General features: G+C 30.8%; 2 protein-coding genes across 5 annotated transcripts in view; one reads left to right on the top strand and one right to left on the bottom strand.

Annotated features, from left to right (window-relative positions):
• LOC129913938 (protein hedgehog) overlaps positions 1 to 3,314 on the top strand; it is a 47,217-nt gene extending 43,903 nt beyond the window's left edge. Inside the window, exon 3 of the mRNA XM_055992939.1 lies at positions 2,337 to 3,314. Coding sequence (XP_055848914.1) covers positions 2,337 to 2,968 — 632 coding nt within the window. The 3' untranslated portion in view covers positions 2,969 to 3,314. The remainder of the gene's footprint in view (positions 1 to 2,336) is intronic.
• A 9,481-nt stretch (positions 3,315 to 12,795) lies between these two features.
• The window catches only part of LOC129916978 (leishmanolysin-like peptidase), a 200,250-nt gene continuing 192,109 nt past the window's right edge, over positions 12,796 to 20,936 (bottom strand). For all 4 annotated transcript variants that reach the window (XM_055997272.1, XM_055997271.1, XM_055997270.1 and 1 more), the window contains 4 exons: positions 16,521 to 16,708; positions 14,175 to 14,307; positions 13,953 to 14,112; positions 12,796 to 13,888 (listed from right to left, as the gene is read on the bottom strand). In XM_055997272.1, coding sequence (XP_055853247.1) covers positions 13,422 to 13,888; positions 13,953 to 14,112; positions 14,175 to 14,307; positions 16,521 to 16,708 — 948 coding nt within the window. In that variant the 3' untranslated portion in view covers positions 12,796 to 13,421. The remainder of the gene's footprint in view (positions 13,889 to 13,952; positions 14,113 to 14,174; positions 14,308 to 16,520; positions 16,709 to 20,936) is intronic.

The raw sequence follows: 20,936 nt of genomic DNA on the forward strand, positions 1-20,936 counted from the left end.
GTGGATGATTTCTGGAAAAATGTATGGCACTTTCTGCTCTGAGCTATGTCGTTCGTTGTTGTTACCTTTGAATCTTTTTGACCACTATGAGATTCTGTCGAATGTCTTTGGTTTTTTTTTTTTTGTTGTAGTTGACCATGTTTTTTGTCCGTATTTAAATTGGTCATGGTCTAGCCCCATGATGCATACCGTGATGTTTTGGAAGTAGTCACAGAGTGTGAGAATTTTAATTGAAATTCTTCACAGACAAAAAAAGGTGTTGTTTGGTTGTAGCTGAACATACGTAAATACAAATTCCAGTTTAAGACAACGGAAATATAATAAAACTCAGTCATAACAACGTCACACCACCGGATACTACCAAAAATTTTATATTTCTTCCGACTTGAAGGAAAAAGTGCAGCAGTTTTTAATAAGGATTTGGAAAAATCTATCAAGTTATAATTTCTAGACTTAATCATTTCATAATCCACTAATATAAGAAAAATCTGGGTCGAAGGACCAAAGAATCAAAACCATGAACTCAGCAAAGCAGCTTCCAACAATGAAAATGTCTTAAATCAATAGGAAATAAATTTCAAATCAGTTGCAAAATATGAAGTTTGAAATCGATCACAGTTTAGTTTCAAGTCGAACACGAATAAATTTCAAATCAACTGCAAATAAGTTTCAGGTCGAAATATGTGAGCAAAAAGGTAATGTTTATCATTCTCTTCATTAACAAACGTCAAAGCTTACACTTTGATGAAACTGACATTTGTAGATATTTGATTGTCTTTTATACAAACTCTAGCATTGTACTCAATATTTTTCTATAGAAGAAATTAGCGACTTTTTTTTAACCTCCTAACTTAATGATCTCCCAATTGTTTGCTATTATGTCAGCAAAATAATAACTGTCACTTTTGACATTTACAAATTCGAGTATGTCTAAACTGATAAATCTGACGTTTTAGGTCTGTCACTTTCGCTTTTAAAATGACCACATGTGTCATGTGTGTAGATTATGAAATAGCGACTAAACTGATGTCTCACTTTCCTTGAAATAAGATATCTCGTACAGCTAGTTTTGCTAACATATTCTAATTTGCACGCCATCAAATGCCAAACTGAAAAACTTCTGCAAGTTTCAGTAAGTAAGTTTCAAGTAATATTTTACTTTTGACAGCTGTGACTTATTAAGTAATCCTTTAAGAGTAACATCTCTTTAAGATTAAGTTGCAACTTTTTACTCCATTTCACCTGATAAACAAGTCTTCTGTTAACATTTTGAAATGATAAAATATTTTTAATAAATATTTTCTCCAGCTGAAAGTATTTTGACATTTTGTATCGCACTCCTTATACTGTCATAGTGAGAAATTTTAAAAAGCGTTCAAAAAGTGCTCATATTCACTTCAACTTTGAATTTTGATTTAAATTGATTTGACATTACCACGAAGCCCATGCAAAATGTGTCACTCAAAACTCGTTAATGCGTACGCACCTTTAAAGGTTCAAAACAGAAGTGCGATGAAATCATATTACCAACTATTTTAGATCAAATTTAATTATTTATGCAGAAATATGTAACTATTTATAGAAATAATTCATCTTCAATAGATGATGAATATTATTACCACCTGTCACTTTGCTGTCAAATTAACATGACAAACTACTAACCACTTTTATTCTTCTTTTTCCTTTATTTTAAAACAAAAAGGTGTAAAGTAACAAGATTCCTATTTTGTGGTAAAGAATGGTATTTATACAAGTGTGTTGTATATTTAAAAGATATCAAATCAAATCTGCTGGAAAATAATAATTATTTTAGAAGTTGTTCACACTAAAACCCTATCTCACACTCTGTGGCTATATAACCATGGATTGAAGATGGTGTGTTTCTCGCACTTTGTATGTTATACAAATTAAATTCTTGTGGTTTTGTTTATAATAAAATACTAAATATAATGAAAAAATGCGTCCCTCTAATTTAAAATTGAAATTGATACTCTTAAGATGTGTAAAGTAGGTATGTACCCTTATCTACTTTGTAATGTTTTGTATTTACACTCGATATGGTGTTAAAGATGATGCATCTTCTTAAGGTGCCGCCACATTCACAGAAGCCAAGGAAAATTCTGGTTGATTTTCATCTTGGGTCGGTTTATTGGAGAGAATGCAATCTTTTGCCGAAATGTCATTAAAGACAGAATGTCATTTATGACAGAAGGTCATTTAATGACAGAAATGCGTTGCCAACCATTTTGAGACGAAAATTCTATCCCCTTTTTAAAAATAAAGCACAAATTCTCCAACTTATCTCTAATCGAATTATATTCTTTTTTCAATTTCAGATTCAACTCAAACAAATCATATGAGTGGCTGCTTTACTGGCGAAAGTACTGTCTCAACATCTACCGGAGAAAGAAAAACCATGAGTCAACTGCAAGTTGGTGATGAAGTGCTCAGCATGACAGCCGACGGTAATACAGTTTACAGTGAAGTCATTCTCTTCTTAGACAGAGACATCGAACGCATTCAAGAGTTTGTTAAAATTCAAACAGATGGCGGTGCTATCTTAAAAGTTACACCACAACATTTGGTAATGGTTTGGAACCCAACTAAAAAACTAATGAAATTTGTCTTTGCTGATCAAATCGAAGAGGGTGATTATGTGTTGGTGAACCGTTTCGGCACATTGGAACCACAAAAAGTGGTGCACTTGTCAGCGATATTGGGCAAGGGCGTTGTGGCGCCCCTCACACGTGAAGGAACGATAATTGTGGATTCTGTGGCAGCATCATGTTATGCTGTCATCGATAGTCAAATGATGGCGCATTGGACTTTTGCGCCATACAGATTATTGGCGACGATGCACCATTGGTTTGGTGAAACGAATTCGGTGCAAAATGGTGTACATTGGTATGCGAGAGCATTATTTTCAATTAAAGACACAGTGTTGCCAAGTAGTTGGATGTATCACTGACATTTTTAGGTTAAGAAAAATTAAAATATATAAAAAAATTCATGCACATATTTATACATATATAAATTATTTATTATTATTAATAATTTTATTTTAATTTAGTTAGGTAGTGCGTTGATGATATGAAAAAGGGGGTTAAAAGAAGGGGGGTTGTTGTGTAAATAATTATATTATAGTCAGTAAGCATGACATCTACCGTTACAATTATTAATCACTCTTCTTTTCTCAAATTTGTAAATTATTTAAATTAAATTAAAAATCAAACTTAGATGATTAAAAAATAAAGTCATTAAAAAAAAAAATTGAGTAAAAATCATACACACATATTTCCTGGCCAGTGTTGCATGCAAACTAATTATTTCCTTGCATTCATTTATTTTCAACAATAATTATTAAAAAAAAAACAAGAAAAAAATATAAAAAAATATTTGTTATATGTGTAAGTTTAAATAAAAAAAATAATTAAATACTTAAATTAATTAATTCTTTTATTTTTAATTTTATTTGACTGTTTTATTTAATTGAATACATTTTTTTATATTAAATTATTTTTATATTAGATAGCAGTTAGAAATTATTTGAATGAAAAACAATAAAGTTTTGTAAATATTTTATTAGTTATGCAAATAAACAGTGATATATGTAATTAATTTAATTTTCTTTTTTATTTTATATATATATATAAAAAAAATGTTTAAGTAATGCTTTAATATACAAGAGAAAAATTACACATGTGCGTATATTTTTGTTTATAATGTATTATTGCAGTTTTCAATTGACTGCGACACAGTTAAGAAATAGGTAAAAATAAATTTCCAATTGCATATGAATTAATGAAAAAAGAAGTTTTATAAAAAATAAATTATAAAAATAAAAAAAAAATATATTGGAAAGGAGATATGACTGAATGACTTAACGACTGAATTGTTTTGTTGAGATATTGAAAAATGAACCTTGTTGTATTTTTAATTGTATTTTGTTTAAGAATAAAAATTGTAAATAGATCATATACATTTTCTTTTTTAAGGTTAAATTAAAAATCTATTTTAAGAGAGATTAATAAAAAAAAAATAAAAAATAAAGTTTTGTAAAAAAATGTTTGGTACAGAAACCCAAAACCATGATCGAAAATAATAAAAAAACAACGAAATTTCTTAAAAAAATAAATTAAATCATTCGTTTTTATTTTATAATAAGAGAGCATTTATGTTACTTGGAACATTAATGAAGAGGTTATGTAGTAGAAAAATTTTGCACGCCGAGCAAATAACAACCCTGGAAAATTGATTGCCAAAACCATTTAATTCGGAGGGAAACTTTTTATGATCGTTTTCGTTCCCATGTTTTAAATAAGGGAAAGATTCTCAGGGATTTTTTTACTCAAAAAGATCCCAATTTGTCACTGTTGGATTTTTTTCCTATGCAAAAGTTTGTTCTTATGCACACAATCCACAAAGTCCCGACACTTTACAGACAAATATTCGTTAAATTATCGCAAATTTTTTTGTCAGATGTGACTCTTCAAAGAGCTTTGTAATCGAACAAGGAATCATGTTCTATTCCAGTTTGCAAGTTCAATCAATACATTTAAATTAGATTTTTTTTTTTGGAACCTTTAAAAAAGATGATTCAGTCTAATTGAACGTTGCCTAATTTAGGGTGCAAATAAATAGATGACTGGATTTGAGTTTTGAGTTTCACTAATACGTTGCCTGCTTTAGTGTGCCACAAAATGAAGGTGCGTATTCTTTCAGATGAGTTGAAAAAAAAATTGTTGCCTTGTTTTATTTTGAAACAAAAATATTGCTTTGGTCAAATTCACAACACAATAGTTATTGATAAATTGTCTACATTTTTATTTTTTAAATTTGAAACCGATTGGTCAGTTACCTACTTCATGAAATTATACCTGGGACATTCTTCAACTTACTACGAATGTTCAACAATACAACCAGAAAGGTCTTAAACAGCAGTCATTTAATACGATAAAACATATACGATTAAGGGGGGGTTTCCATAGCATTTTAATGGAAGACGGTTGACTAATTGTTGTATAACTTTTGCAGTTTATAAGATAATCTTATGAAACGTACTTTTTTGAAAAGGTAATAAACGTACAAATATTTTTGCATCATTTAAATTTTAGAAACATTTCTTGTGCGATTTTTATAAGGGTCGAAAATGATTTTTTTCCTGCAAATTTAGATTGAATCAGAATTTTGGTTGGGGCACCGTTGTTTATAAACTTTTTATTTATTTTTTTTTTGTTTTATAATGATCAAATGTGTTTTCATGCAGTACGCGAAACAGTTTTTTTTTTTTTTTTTTTTTATTAGAAAAAAAGCTTCGTTAATTTGTTGTAATTTCATGTTTTTTTACTCACTCTTCTTAGAATAACTTTACCGTTTATTAGTGTTTTTAGATGAAACAAAAAGAAAACAATAAAGGGAAATTAGGAGAATCCAATAAAATTTCTAAAATTTAATTTGAAGTTAGTTTGAACGGTTAATTTGAAGGAAAGGTGTCAAAATGCACTTTTTTAGCATTTTGGTCGTGGGGCAAAGCGTGATTATTTTTTAAAATGTTTTTGTATTTTTTAATGAGAAGTTAATAAAGTTGTTCATGCAACCCGTTTGCCAAAAAAAAATATATAATATATATATAATATAAATATATCGTTTTGTTTTTCATAGTCTTTGTTTATATGTTGCGGATTCGGTTTTTTTTTGTAGGTTTGTAGGTATAATAGTTATATTTTCGCGGGGGAATGTGTAAAGGGTTATATAAGTGTATTTGTGGTTAGAATGCACCTGATGGTATTTATAGAAATAGTTTTGAATAGGTGAAGATGCTCAGTATGTTTCCTTAGCAAAAACAAAGTTTTTAAAATTACACCTACTGAGGAAACAAGCAAAAAAGTAGCTAATGCCTATCTGAATTTATAAATAAAATATCAGTTTGAAAAAATAGATCATTTTTTTTTTCAAAGTGTTGAGCTTGAAAATTATTTTTGAAAACTTCCCTAAACTTTGATTACATAGTTGAAAAATTAATTTCAAGGTTTAAAAAAAAGTAACTTATAAGTTACACTGGTCAACAAGCTTTTTGCCACAAGAACCAAAATATACTTTTCTATATGTTTTTGATATGCTGAACTCGAATCTGAAGTCAGAAAATGTTTATTGGCCTCCGTTTTTGAAATATTACCGTTAGAAAATACCGAAAAACGTAATTTTGGCTGTTTTCGAGGTTATGTTTTTATGTGGGGTAGTTTCTTATGAAAAAATTTGTAACGGTTCCTATAAGAACTGGTTTTATTCTTTCAAAAAATGTTTAAATCTTTCCAATATCTTTTTTACTTCCCGAGATATTTAAAATTTAAGGAGTGGTCTTTGACTCAGAAATAGCACTGGCCAAACAAATTAAACTTTTTTTGCCACAAGAACCAAAATATACTTTTTTAAAGGTTTTTGAGTTGCTGAACTCGAATGCGCAATCAGAAAAATGCTATTGGCAACAAATTTGTTTATAATGAATTACCCCACATAAAAACAGAAGTTAGAAAAGAGCCAAAATGACGTTTTTCAGCATTTTATAACTGTTATATCTCAAAAACGGAGGCCAATCAAATTTTTTTTGACTTCAGATTCGAGTTCAGCATATCAAAAACCTATAGAAAAGTATATCTTGGTTCTTGTGGCAAAAAAAAAGTTCAATTTTGTTGACCAGTGTTATTAATGCTGCCTTATTTTTGTTTCCTAATAATGTAGGTATAGGTAAATAAAAAACAAAATCGATTCAACTGAGTTCATTGCATTGGTGACTCTAAAAAAATCTTTATTAAAAAGGTGTTGAAAGTAAATTGGATTGATATCGAGTCCATCCTCAAACAACATATAGATAAGAACCTAAACATTCTATATATTGTAAGTAAATACATTTCCATGTCAGCCGGCACGCGCGTGTGCGAGATAAAAAATTGCTCAACGAAGAACAACTGAAAAGTGAGCAAGAACCTCAAAACCAATCCTTCTGCGCATCTACTCATATTTTTATACAAACTACACAAAGGATACTGTCAAGTATATTATATCAATGCACCCATATAACACATCCTCTACCTGCTTCTCCGCTGAACAACTATAATTATTATTATAATGCAAAAAATTTCTCTGATACACAAAAAACTCAAATGCCATCCACAACAGCAACATGGAAACAAGTTTTCATTTCAAAAATAAATAGGTATACACTCCAGAAATCTTTCATGAAAATATTGAATTTCAAACCAGTTTTCGTCCACAAACACCATATCCATATAAAGATCTATGTAGTATACCTACATCCATTTGCATGTCACCCCGCACGCGTGAGTGCGATGGCGATCTCACAAAGAGACAATGAATGAAAACCATAACCAACATCCTGAGAGTAAAAAACCAGAGAATTCGATGGCGAGAGAGCGAAACACATTCACTAATACACACAAATGCTTTTACATGAGATTTGACTTTGCTGAAAAAGGGAACCCAGTCTTAAGCTGGGAATGCTCCTATTTACTATACAAAAATAATGTTTGCCCTCTTTTCGGGATGCAACTCGTTCAGCAATAGAAACCCTTGTAAGTTGCTATTTCTTTTTTAATTCAGTATACCTACTCTGTCAACCAACATTAGCAAGAATAAATCAAAATCGGAGTGTGCGGATGACTAGATATTTATTAAAATTCTAATGGTCACTGTGGTGTATGAGTAATATTTTTTTTCTGATTTGGGAAACACTCATGTCTTGTTATTAGATTTAGTTAAATAAGACGTTTAATCCACAATACAGTCAAAATAATAAAAACAATGTGCTAATGTCATTTTCGAGACGAGTTATAGCTAAAAATAAGATTTAACAGGGGCTCCAGCACGTAACTTGATACAACCGATAAATTTGGTTTACATTCCGATTTAAACCGAGAATTGGCAACAGATTTTTTGCCTGAGAAGTTGCCCATTCATATTTATATGAAAGTTAGTTGTGAGTTCCAGTCATTTTCATGACGAAAAAGATCGTCTACCAGCATGTAGTGGCACGTTGCAAAGAATAAGTACACCAAAAGTACCATTTTTCAGCGAATGTAACCACTAATAATAAACAAGATCCTGACGCCCTCGTCTTCGTGGTTACAAAAACAGCTATAGACCAGACGATAGACGAGCTGAAAAACGTAATGGTTTGGATTGGGGTCATCAATTTTAAATTTGTCTCATCCCCTTGACTTATCTGATTACAGAAATAACAATGACAGACGTTTTACCTGCTCCCAAATACCCGACAGTTTTTAGATTATGATAGTAAATGTATTTATTTATTAAATTCAATTTACAAACCTTAATAATTTTACACTTCCAGGATCTCAGTTACATTGTATCCACTTTGCTGGTCATGGTATATTAAATTATTTTGAATTCTTGTAATGCTTTTGTGTACTTTTATTTCAATAGTATTTGTATTAGAACACTTTAAAAAAATCCAACGATTCGTTTAGAAATTCAATTTCTTTATGGATGAGTTGACCATTTTTTATAACACGAAAAGAGGATACTGTCTTTCAAAAATATACTGTTGAAAATGTAAAATGAAAAACGAACGAAAATTGATTATTTATTAAAATTTTGACACAAAACTTAAATGAACTTAAAATATAAATTAAACAAAGTATTAAGTAAACAGTAAGTAAACAGCTGAGGTAAGGGCAGGTCTTAATGTACAAACTATCATCACAACAAGAGGCTGTCCTCAGGGGGGGTCCTTTCACCCTTGCTTTGGAGTATTGTTGTTGATGAACTACTAGAAAATCTAACTTCCCTAGGTATACGATGTCTCGGTTTTGCCGATGATATAGTAATAATAGCCAGTGGGAAGTTTGAAGAAACTCTTTGCGATATTATTCAAGGAGGATTGAAAAACATTCGGAAATGGTGTCTATCGGCAGGACTTAACATCAATCCTACCAAGACAACAATTATACCATTTACCAAAAAAAGACTTCTTCCCCGTATGAAACCTATACGGTTAGCTGGAGAAGTAATAGAAACACAGAAGGAGGTTAAGTATCTAGGTATCACACTAAACAGTAAACTCCTCTGGAACAAACACGTAGAAATAACCACTGGTAAAGCTACGAAAGCCTTAATGATTTGCAAAAGATTAGCAAGCAATTCATGAGCTTGCAAACCATACATCCTAAGATGGATGTACACAATGATAGTAAGACCTATAATTACCTATGGTGCGGTGGCTTGGCACAAAAGAACCGATCTTGCAACAACTAGGAAATCACTAGATAAGGTGCAAAGACTCGCATGTGTCTGCATCACCGGGGCTATGAGAACATGCCCTACAGCGGCAATGGAGGTTATCCTTGATTTAACTCCACTTCGCCTTATTATTGAAAGTGCTGCTAAGGGAGCTATCATGAGATTTGCCAAGGAAGAACTGGGGCTGGAAAATGCATAGGCGACACAGAAAGAGAATTCCTGTCCAGATACTCAGAAGAAAACTTCCTTGACTTTCCAAGAGATGCAATGGTCACAAATTATAACTTTGTGAAAAACTACTAAAATGCTCCTCGGGAACTACAACCGAGAGCGTTTCAAATCATGTATCAGCCTAAGTAGGAACAATCTCAGGTTAATCACTGGGCTCCTCACGGGCCACTGTAAGTTAAAAAGGCACCTAGATATTTTGGGCTTAGTAAATAGTGCAACATGTAGATTCTGTAGCGAAAAAGAAGAAACACCAGATCACATCCTGGGTAGTTGCAATGCACTAATACACCAAAGATTTAAACACTTGGGTCGCTACCAAGTCGAAGAGGATAAATTGCACTCTTTGAAAATACCCCAAATAATCAATTTCATGAAAGGAATTAGGTTAGAGGAGGAGTTATAAAATGAGGTACTAACTCATTTAGCTTAAAAGGGGGGTACAATAGATCTTACAGGTCGCAGTACATCTTACACCCCAAATATCAATCAATCAATCAATCAATCAAGTAAATTAAAAAGAAACTTGTTTTTGAAGAGTAGGCTAATCTCAATTCGAAATCACAGTAGGTGTACACCAGGGAAGCGTCTTGAGCCCTCTGCTCTTTATTACCGTTCTTGATTACCTGCTTCAAGGCAAAGTGACGGATCCAAAAGTGCATCAGTTATTCTTTGCTGACGATGGAGCCATCATAAGTGAAGACCCGATATCCCTGCAACGAGCACTTGATGTATGGGTGGATGTTCTAGAAGGTAGTGGGTACCGCATAAGCGCGAAAAAGACAGAATACCTATGCTGCCCATTTTCTGATCCACACAGGCCTATTCCTGACATTTATTTGAATGGTGTAGTGCTTCCCAAGTGTGAAAAGTTTAAATATCTGGGGTCTATGATAAATAACGAAGGTACTTGTGATGACGATATCAATCATCGCGTAAGCGTAGGGTGGATGAAGTGGCGGGAAAATTCTGCTATCTTCTGTGATCGAAAAATGCCCCCTAAGCTGAAAAGAAGGCTCTACACCGCAGTTGTGCGTCCAGCACTCACATACGGTTCACAATGTTGGACAATGTACAAAAAGTATGAGAGTAAGTTAACGGCAGCTGATATGAAGATGCTTCGCATGACAGCAGGAGTAACAAAGCTTGATAGAATTAGAAGTACAAAGATCCGAGGAAGCCTTCATGTTAAAAATACTATCTCCCAAAAAATTGAACACGACCGACTCAGTTGGTATTGCCATGTTCAAAGGAGAGATCCTGAGAACCCCGTCAAAAAAGCAATATCATACAACGTTCCAACACGAAATAGAAAGAAAGGTAGGCCTAAAAACTCCTGGTACAAGCAAATGCAAAACCACCAGCATTCAGTTGGCCTTAGAAAGAAATGGAACAATACAAAACCGGGAGGCTTGCCGCCGATTTCTGAGGTCAACCCGGCGAACCCCACAGGCGGATCACTAGTGTGAAGCAGTTACGTGGGATAGTTATGATCCCCTCGACATCGAGATCATAACAGCACCGAGAAAAAGGAAGAAGAAGAAGGCTAATCTCAACAAAATAATGCTCATGTTTTTGTGGACTGCACTAGAAATGGCTCTTTCAGTGCACAAGATAGAAAAATATGCCTTTTAAAAAGAATATTCCTTTGTTCATACAAACCAAATACGTATAACATTCATATATGATATAAAAAACAAGTCAGTCCATACAAAAAGTCCATTCGTATAATTATGCATTTCACTGTCACTGTGGCGTATACGTAACTTTTTTGTTATTCTTATTTTTGTTATTTTTTAACTGCTGTCTTTACTACACTGCGAGCTCTTATAAAGTCGTAATTGTCGTTACAAATCTTGCCTCCATTAGAAAGTGTTCTCCAAATATATTCGATAGCAAGAATATCATTCGAGTACACAATAGTGCTTAACTTCCCAAATGCGTATTTAATTTTTTTCTAAGAGTAAAAATTAGTTTTTTATTTGTTTCTTTTGGTAAAACATTTTTGTGGCCCTTCAACAATAAAAGATTGTTAATAATAAATAAAAGTAATCGTTTGTTGTTGTTTACAGCATTAAAATGTTTACACAAAACACTGCTATTAATTTTGAATAATTCAAAGTTTCTTTTCTTCTTAAAATTCAATTTTTTTTTTTCAATTCGTTCACGGTGTGGAACATTTCCAATTATTATTATTCCCTATTATAATTTGATGCTTAGTAACCATTACTTAACATCTTGGATAATGTTTGAATTTAACTCAATCAATCCCTATTCTACAAAGATTTATACATATTTAAGGTAATTTAAGGAATCTAAATGCAAATATTTAAATGTCATCGATGTCATGGTAACATTCTTGTTTAACGTCATACGCTTCTTCAATCTTTCCAAAAAAAAAATGTTCAATAGTATGATGTTCATTAGAATACAACAGCAAATACTAGTTTTCACTAGCAAATATGTTTAAAGAAACATGAATTTTTATAACAAAAGTTATGTTCTGCTGAACTGTATAACATACAATAGTTTTCCTACAGCAGAAAATGCAGTTTCTAAGAGAGTCACTTCAAGTTCAAGATATTGTGTGGGCTCGATTTAGTAACATATTTATTCGTTATAATTTTGCGACCCTGATACCTGGTAAACATCGACGCATAGAAAAACAAAACGTACCATGTATTATTTGCTTCCAGAGATCGAAATAAATTGGAACTGAGCGAATTTAAGTGCTATTCGTTGAATTTGATTTAAAGTACCTACACACAATCAAGTTTATACCTTCTTTCATAATTGGATGCAAAAATCTTATTTATAAAAAAAAATATGCTTGACATTAAGTAGTTCGAGGTATAACAACTATAAGCTCGTATAAGTATTTCAAATTTGAAACATCCTCGTCAAGTGTTGCAATGCAAACAATTCTTAGAAAAGAGAATAACTACCAATTAAATTTAAAACAGATACCTACAATAAAATGATGTTGATTGATTGAAAATAATTTAAGCAGCTTTGTTGTCAATAAATTGATACCCTCGAGTCTCATAAGCCCTTATAAATAATGTAAATGCCCTTAAAAACTATTATTCAATAAACAAAAATCCCATTTTACAAGGAAAATCAAACTACAATGTTTTATATTAATCTCTTTTAAATGTCAGCTCATGAACATTCTTCTATATTTTTTTTTTTGATTTAATAAAATAATCATTTCATACATTTATTTATATATAATTGTTTTTTTTTTTTATATATATATAATTATTAATTACGTCATAATAATCTTAAAAATATTTTCTAATTTTTTTTATCTATAGATTTTTATTATACAAAATAAAAAATTTAAAAACATTCTCAAGAATTAATTGATACAAATCTGAGCAGATGTGAAGAACATTCAACAGAATTGCTTCTTAAATTATTTATTGATATACACTTTAATTTTTTGTATAATGGATTTTACTAATTTTTTTTTTTTTAATTTATTTAAAAACACGAAGATATACAAATACACGATGGTTTAAAAAGTTAAAACCTATATTTAGGTTTTTTTTTTTGTTGTAGAAAATTTTTTTGTTTTAAAAAAGAAATGCAATAAAAGTTGTGCTCATCTTTGCGTTGTGGAATGTGCTTTCGACGAAAACTTTACGGACTTAACATTTAAGGTACTTATACAAATACTTATACAATATTTTACAAACACGATTACGATAAATTATACAAGAATTGAACAAAATTACAATAAATTAATCGTTGATTTGGATTTTTTTTTTTGTTTTGTTTGTTAATAAATTAGAAGAAAACTTTGAGACCCAGTGACGTCACACATGTTCTATGTACGATCTTGGGTTTTATAGCGAAATATTATCACAAGATAGAGGGTCGTCTAACTTTCTAAGTGTTTACAAATCCAAATTCTAACTCGTCCTTAAATATAAAAATAAAAAGCTTAAAACTAACACACCGCTAATTTGGCTATGTAATGAATGTGATGTAAATGTTGATGCCGAACAAGCCAGATTATCACGAGGATACTTGTTCGAGGGCGGTGCTTCCTCACGCAGTCGACATTGTGAGCCTTGTCGTTGGAAGTATTCTCCGCAGAGTTCATGGCACGGTGGACAGATGATGGCACCTTTGTGTAGCCATCCATTGGCAAAGATGCGAATTGACAATTGTTGGCCGGGGAAGAAACATTCGTAGGAATAATTGGCGACCATTATGTGGAGTCGGCCATTGTCACATTTGTATTTGTAACAGCCGGAGCCCCAGTGTTGCCATTCGCGGGTTTGGCGGCAGGAACGTTCTTCCCACATATTTTCGCTGTGATCAAAACATTTGGAGCCTTTGCCATAGCTTTCGAGGGCAAAGTTTTTCTCGGGTTCTTAAAAAAATAAGGAGAAAAATATTAGTTTAAAGGGTTTGCTAAGCTGTTCTGAGAAACTTACTTGGATTATTTTCTTCAAATTTACAATGTGATCCACGAACAATGATGTTTTTACTTCGCCACGTGAATTCTTGAATGTATGGGCAGTGATCGGCAAGGGAGACCGATCCACCATAGAAACCTTCTTCGCCATCTTTGACGTGATTTATGCTATCGAAGTTCTATAATGAGAATAAAGAATGTTGTAAGGATAGGATTTTAATGATTTTTTAAATAAACTTACTTGGTATTCCTTTGGCAGTTCGTAGTCGTGTCGAATTAAGTTGCAGAGAGCAACGGAGTTCCTATCGTCTGTGCATTCAGTTTGAAGTGGATCTCGCTTAACTTTTGAACAGAAGGGGTGAATTGAACGACCTCTGGAAAATAAATACAAGAAGAATTTAAGTTTTTTGTGAAAAGTATGAATAAGCTGTGAATTATACCGGGAAACATTCCAAGTATCTTAAAGAACAATTATATATGTATAGTGGCAAGTTTCAAAAAAAACTTTTTATCTTTCAAATGAATGCACGATGCATACTAAGAGTATTGATGTCCTTTCTTCTTCAGGTTGAAGAATTTAGTGTAACATAAAACACAGCATAATTTTTGTGAAACATTTTTTTGTTTATTTGCATCAAAATTTCTTCTCTTTCAATTCAAGAAAATGAAAGTTGAGAATTAAGAGATGAGAATTTTAAAAATGCAGTATTTTATAATGTCTGTTTTCAAGAATTTTTCTTGGAAGTTATCTAAAAACTCCATAAAATAAAAAGTTGAGAGAAAGGATAACATTAAAATATGGAGTTTATATAATTGTTATGGAAGTGTATTTCACAAAAAAACTGTTTTTGTGAATGAGAATTTATGTACCTATTTATTTATGTATGTTTACATTATATTTTACGAGATGTTTGTGTTTGATTTATTCAATTTTCAGAGTGAAGGCTTACAATAATAGGTATTGCATAAATATTCCATGTTACACCATAGGCAAAGTTATACCAGTAGCAGTAGGTTTTAGAATTGATTTTTAATCAGTTATAAGAGTTAAAAAACATTCATAAAACGGACAAAAATCAAACCAAGGGAACACTTTTGAAAACGAGTTTAAAATTGAAGGTATTCAAATCCCTTTAAAGGGGTGTTCCGTTTTTGCCCGATTTTTGATAACACTGGTTTGCAAAGAAACCCTCCTTTTAACAAAACTGTACTTTTCTAAAGGATTTTGGTATGCTGATTCCGAATCCGAAGTCAGAATTGCTCTAACAAGTCAGGTTTTTTGATATTCAATTTAGAAAACCGCTGTTTTCGAAACAATATTTTGAAGTAAGGTAATATTTTTCAACTGAACTTGTTACGTTTTATGAAAAAACTTGTTTTTTTTTTCAAATTCAGTTTTAATTCTTTTAATATCTCTTTTCTTTTCCGAGATATCTTAAATTTAAGTAGGTTTGGCATATTGTACCATATAAAAACTGATATAAAAAAATTCATATTTCTTGTCCGAGAAACAAAAGTATTATTTTCTAATGGATTTTGATATACAAATTCCGAATCCAAGTTCAAAAATTTTAAAAATAATTGACATTAATATTATTAAGCCATTTGAATGTCAATAAAATCGAATTGTTCCGGGAACTCTTTTTTGGCAATATTAGATGGAGTAAAATACATATATAAACCAAAACGAATACATTAACAGATGCATAATTATAAGTTTTATTAGGTAAATGAGATAAACCTTACTATAATTCTGTTATGAAATGGCTGGAACTAAAATTATTCATCTCCATCATTTTGGCCTATAAGCCAGGAAGTTTACTAACCAAGTTGTTGCGTTAAACCTTCCATATTTTACTGAATAAAGGATCCACTGTTTCTGGTTGTATCTCCGAAAAGGATTATTTTGTAACTACCCTTCTTCTAAGTGAATAACAGACAGAAAGATGAAAGTTCAGGGGCCACTCAATAATAACTTTCAGTGTGAAACTTAAGAAAAAAGTTGATAGGTATGATTTTTGACAAGGGAATCATGGAATAAAAATGTACCTTTCGAATAGAAAAAAAGGTATTAAAAATCAATTTCATCTTCATTTCTATCTTGCATCGAACTAAAGAAGACAACCAATGAATCCATTAAGGCTTTTATGCAGACAGTCTGGAAGTGTTAAGGGACCATTATTTTTTTTGACATTAATGTGTTTGGGTTCAAGAATAATGGAATACCTTAATGAATTTACTTAGGTCATGAAAAATTACGTCCTTAAACTGAATTAAAATTAGCAATTTAAGTTTTACCTAAACCATAATTTAAAATATCAATTTGAGAGAGTTCTTGACCACACACTTCAAACAAAAAATGTATGTCACGTAACAAATAAAAATAACAAACCCACAAACTACCCACAAAATACATTTCAACTCAAAATTTTACTATTCAAAATTCTCATACCGCATTAAATTTTCTCCATCATTTTGAAAACTTTTCCAGGAAATAAATGAAATAAAAGTAAATATTTAATAAAATAGTAAAATTAAGTTAGTAGGTAAATATAAACTTTTTGTAAAATATAAATAAAAAACAAACCTTCCATTATTCATTTGAATCCAGTCCTTGCAACTTCGCATAGCAAAAGTACAACCCAATCCTTTGCCCCAGGACAATGGTGAGGCCATACTAAAGTTTGCTTTATACCAACCCGAATCCTCCATCAATGCAAGAGTTATTCGTGAAAAGACAGGACTTTGTGTGTGGGTTCCAGTCATTGCTTCATTCTAGAAAGAAAAAAATAATAATGAAATAGAAATAGAAATAGAGAGAAAAAGAGATAAAAAATGAAAATTGAAATTGCAAATATTTTATATAATTCAACGTAGGATTATCTACTACAATTTTCTCTCTCTTCTCCTTATCAATCGTCATTTAACAAAAGACCATTCGCATACTTTTAAATCCTTGGGGGATGGCTTGCCAGGAATTTTAAATACCTTTTTCTGTGTTTTTTTTTTTCAATGGTTCCTGGGTATACTTGATTAGCGCTTAAGTATTTGCAGAAGTATATATTTTTTTTCTTTTAGTTTCAAGAAAGGTGAGAAGTTAAATTGATGGGAATGAAATGTTGTTGGTTTTTCTTTCGACATAAAAAGGACTTTTTTAAGTAATTCAGATGGACTGAAATTGATTCCACAAAATTATATTCAACCAACAGGTTTTTCTAGAGAACCTAATAGAGTTTCTGATTCAGATGTAATTGAATCTAAAATGAGGTTCAAGGATAAACAAGGAACTTTTTGAGATAATTAAATGTGACAACGAAAACAAAGGTCTTGTCTGGTATAAGAAATTTATGATAACATTCACCTTCATTTTCATTATTCAAAGGATCCCTGAAACCCTTAATTTTCATATCCATAAATACAATTGATATCGAAAATTTCACCTAACGATTAAGGATCAAATAGCAGTTAAAATCAAAAAGTCATAAGTATACAATTTTATTTCTTTTTCATTTCCTTTTTAAAATCCTTAAATAAATAAAGTTGTTATTTTAAAAAGAATGATTAGAAACCTTATGTAATTCCCATGTTACGTTTTATTAATTTAGTGTTGAAATTGAGACCATTAAGGATTCCACAGAATAAACATTCTTCACAAAAAAAAAAAAAAAAAAAAAATAACAAGACGAATCATCTCGTAAACTCTCTCTGGGGGGTATTTTGAAGCCAAACAGAGAATGAAAATTCCTTAATTGTATGACTGTGGGAAGCCACTCGTGGTGTAAGCTTATGCGGTTTGGTAAATAAATTCAAAGAAAATAAAGAATGAGATTTTTTTTATATAGGTATGTAGGTGATACGTCCTGGAAGTTTAAAAACACCAAAAATTTCAAATAACTTCCGGGAAAAAAGTTTCTATTTTAATGTGGTTGAAAAAAAAAAAAAAAAAAAAATGTGGAAAAAAAGCTTCTAAACGGATTTGTTTTTTTTTTTTTACTAAATCGGCATTTTTGTGAGAGAACAGAAATGGAATTCTTAAAATGGAGTATATAATAAACAGTCTAAGATTTGAATAAAATGAGAACTATATTTCTGGCTGTATGTCTCTAATATATTGTCCTTTAAAACTGCAATACCAATGAAGTTTTTGAATAAAATACAAATAGATCAACCTTTCAACCTAAAAAGTTTGATTTATGAAAGATTATGCAAAGGCATCTGGCTGCAATATTATGTACTCAAATTATTTCGAATACATTTTGTGAAAAAAAATTAAGAAAGTTAACCCTCTTAAGGTAAGATTTTTGATGTCAGATAAGGGTGATTTATTTTAGATTAAAGAACTTTGTTTAGTTTCATAAATATTTAAAAATTGCATTGTAATTACACTTTTACTCGGTAAAGCTTCCAAAGGGTGTGATAATATTTGACATTTCATATTGGAGCATTCTATGGTCAGGGGCACCTACAGTTAATCTTAAAACTATACATTACGATAAGATGTTTAGTTTTAGATGCATTATTTTTATGAGAAATTTTATTGGAATTTGGAAATTTTCACATTCGTGTTCAGCGAGAGTAGAAAATATAAAGCTATCAATTAAAATCAATTACACTAGAACATTTTACGATAGGTAATATATTTTCAAACAAATTACAAAAATTATTTTTTTTAATAACTAACCAAAAATAGTTTTGGTGGGATATCAGGATGCGACCAAATTGCATTTTGCTTATCATAACCTAAGCATCATCTTATGCTACTCACAACTTTATTTTAACATGGAACTTGATAATTCGATGTTTGGCGGGATGTTAGACTATACGTTATTATTATTAAATTCAAATTTGAGCAAAAATTTAAATAAATATCAAACATTCTTGATGACTGAAAGTTTTACTCTTTAAAACCAAGTTTACATTGATGAAAACAAAAAAAAAAAAAAAATTAAAAAACTTATTACTAGTTATTTTCTATTGACAAGTTCAGAATCTATAGCTATCATTTCCACACTTTAGCTTCTATTAAAATGTTTGAAAATAAAAAAATCTGACCCTTAAATTTTGTTCAAAAGTTTGATTGTTTGAAACCAAGAAATGGCTTGTAAGCTCAACTGCAAAATAGTTACGAAAGTTTCAAAAAAGGAAATTTAAAAAACTTCTCTTAAATTCAATACAGTATTATTGGTTACATTGAAGTTTGAAGACAAAAATGTCGCTTTCTATTCAAAGTCCGATGAATGTGTTACAAAAATTAGTTATTAAAGCTGTATAAACAGTCTTTTAAATTTTAATAATGATAAAGAAGGAATAATTTTCATCGTCGTGCACTGAAAATTAAATATAAAATATTCGTTAATTTTTGGTTGTGACTAGAATATTGAAGCTTTGAATTTTTTTTTTTTTAATTTCGAATACGAGCCTTTTTTACTTACAGTGCGGTGCACGTGGTTAGACGCACCAATTTTCGTTTACAAAAATTTCATTTTTTTTTTTTTTGTTTTTGTGCAAGAATAACCAAAAAAATTGTATTTATTAGAATAGTTATTTAGTTCTAAATAGAAAAACAAAAAGAAATAGTGGGTGAGTGGAAGTTAATGGTACTTTTTACTGCTTCTTGTCTCTGATGTAAGAAAAAGGGCAGCTTTTTTTGGTTCACATGATTAGACGCACACCTTAAATTAGTTAGTTTGGCGAGATCTATTGCGCTGATTTGACTAAATTTGGAAGATTAAGCATCAAGAAGTTATTTTTTAGTGATTTTCATTCAAAATCTGTTAAAAAAAATTCTGAGTGCGAAAAAATAAGGGAAAAAAAAACGTGTTGGACTAGAAAGGTTTTTCCATAAGCACCATTGCCAAAAGAATAGGATAAAGTGACCATTTCGAGAGGAATTATTTTTAAAATATTGCCTCCTATGAAAAACACTTCAAGGGAGGAACAAAAAAAGCTTTAACACCTTAGGAAAAAAGAAAATTTATGAAAAAATCCCCGAGCAAAATTAAAGAAAAAGCTGGGATAGCGGCAAGAACATCAATTTTTCGGTGAACTTTTTTGAATGCTGAACATCCTAGATTACAATAAAACTTAAAAAAAGTCTTTAAAAACGCCGTTTGAAAAAAAAAGAGCGGTTTGAAACGAAAACCAAATCGAATGTAATACTAAATGGCTCCCAAAACCATTACTCCTGCTTTTCTTGAATGGTGAAGTGTCAAAAACTTTTCCTCCTTGTGAAAATCGTGAAAGTAGTGGTAATACCCATGAGAACAATTCAAATTAAACTCTTTTTCATTAGAAAAAAACACATTTCGCCAATTTAAAAAACTTCAAAAACTTGATTTCCACGTTATGTGAAGACGTGCGATCTCCATCCGCTGTTTCTTTCAAATTGTGTTTTTTAAAAACTATTTTTAAGTTTTATTTTAATCTGGGATGTTCAGCATTCAAAAAAGTTCACCGAAAAGTTGATGTTCTTGCCGTTATCCCAGCTTTTTCTTTGATTTTGGTCGGGATAGAGCTGTTTTCGACGATATTTTCATAAATTTTCTTATATAATGTATGTACATATGTATAAACGCCTCTCAAAACATCACAAAGAAAATCTAGGTTTTTGTTTGACACTTGCATTTTTTCCACTAGTGTGTTTCTGTTTATATTAGGTAGGAAAAAAGGACTTTTAAAGTAAAACAAAAATTTTAAGAGCTTTTAGCGCCCCTGTTATTTTAAATTACATATAGCTAACAAAAATGACTTATCGAAATATTTTTTTTAAATTAATATTTATACAACTCTGCTGTCAACGCTGTGCTCCATACATATAAACAAGTAATGTATTTTGTCTATGAAAATATAATTCACATCCTGATACTGTAGAAATATGCATAAGTCAGCGAATGAAATCCAGTAAAAACCAATTGTGTATTATCCTGGTGTACGAAGTACCTAGTTACTTCTCCACTATTTATTTTTAAAGGACTTAGAATTTAAGAACTGATGTACAGTGGGG

The sequence above is a fragment of the Episyrphus balteatus genome, chromosome 3 (assembly GCF_945859705.1).
Source record: "Episyrphus balteatus chromosome 3, idEpiBalt1.1, whole genome shotgun sequence".
NCBI classification, from domain to species: Eukaryota; Metazoa; Arthropoda; class Insecta; order Diptera; family Syrphidae; genus Episyrphus; species Episyrphus balteatus.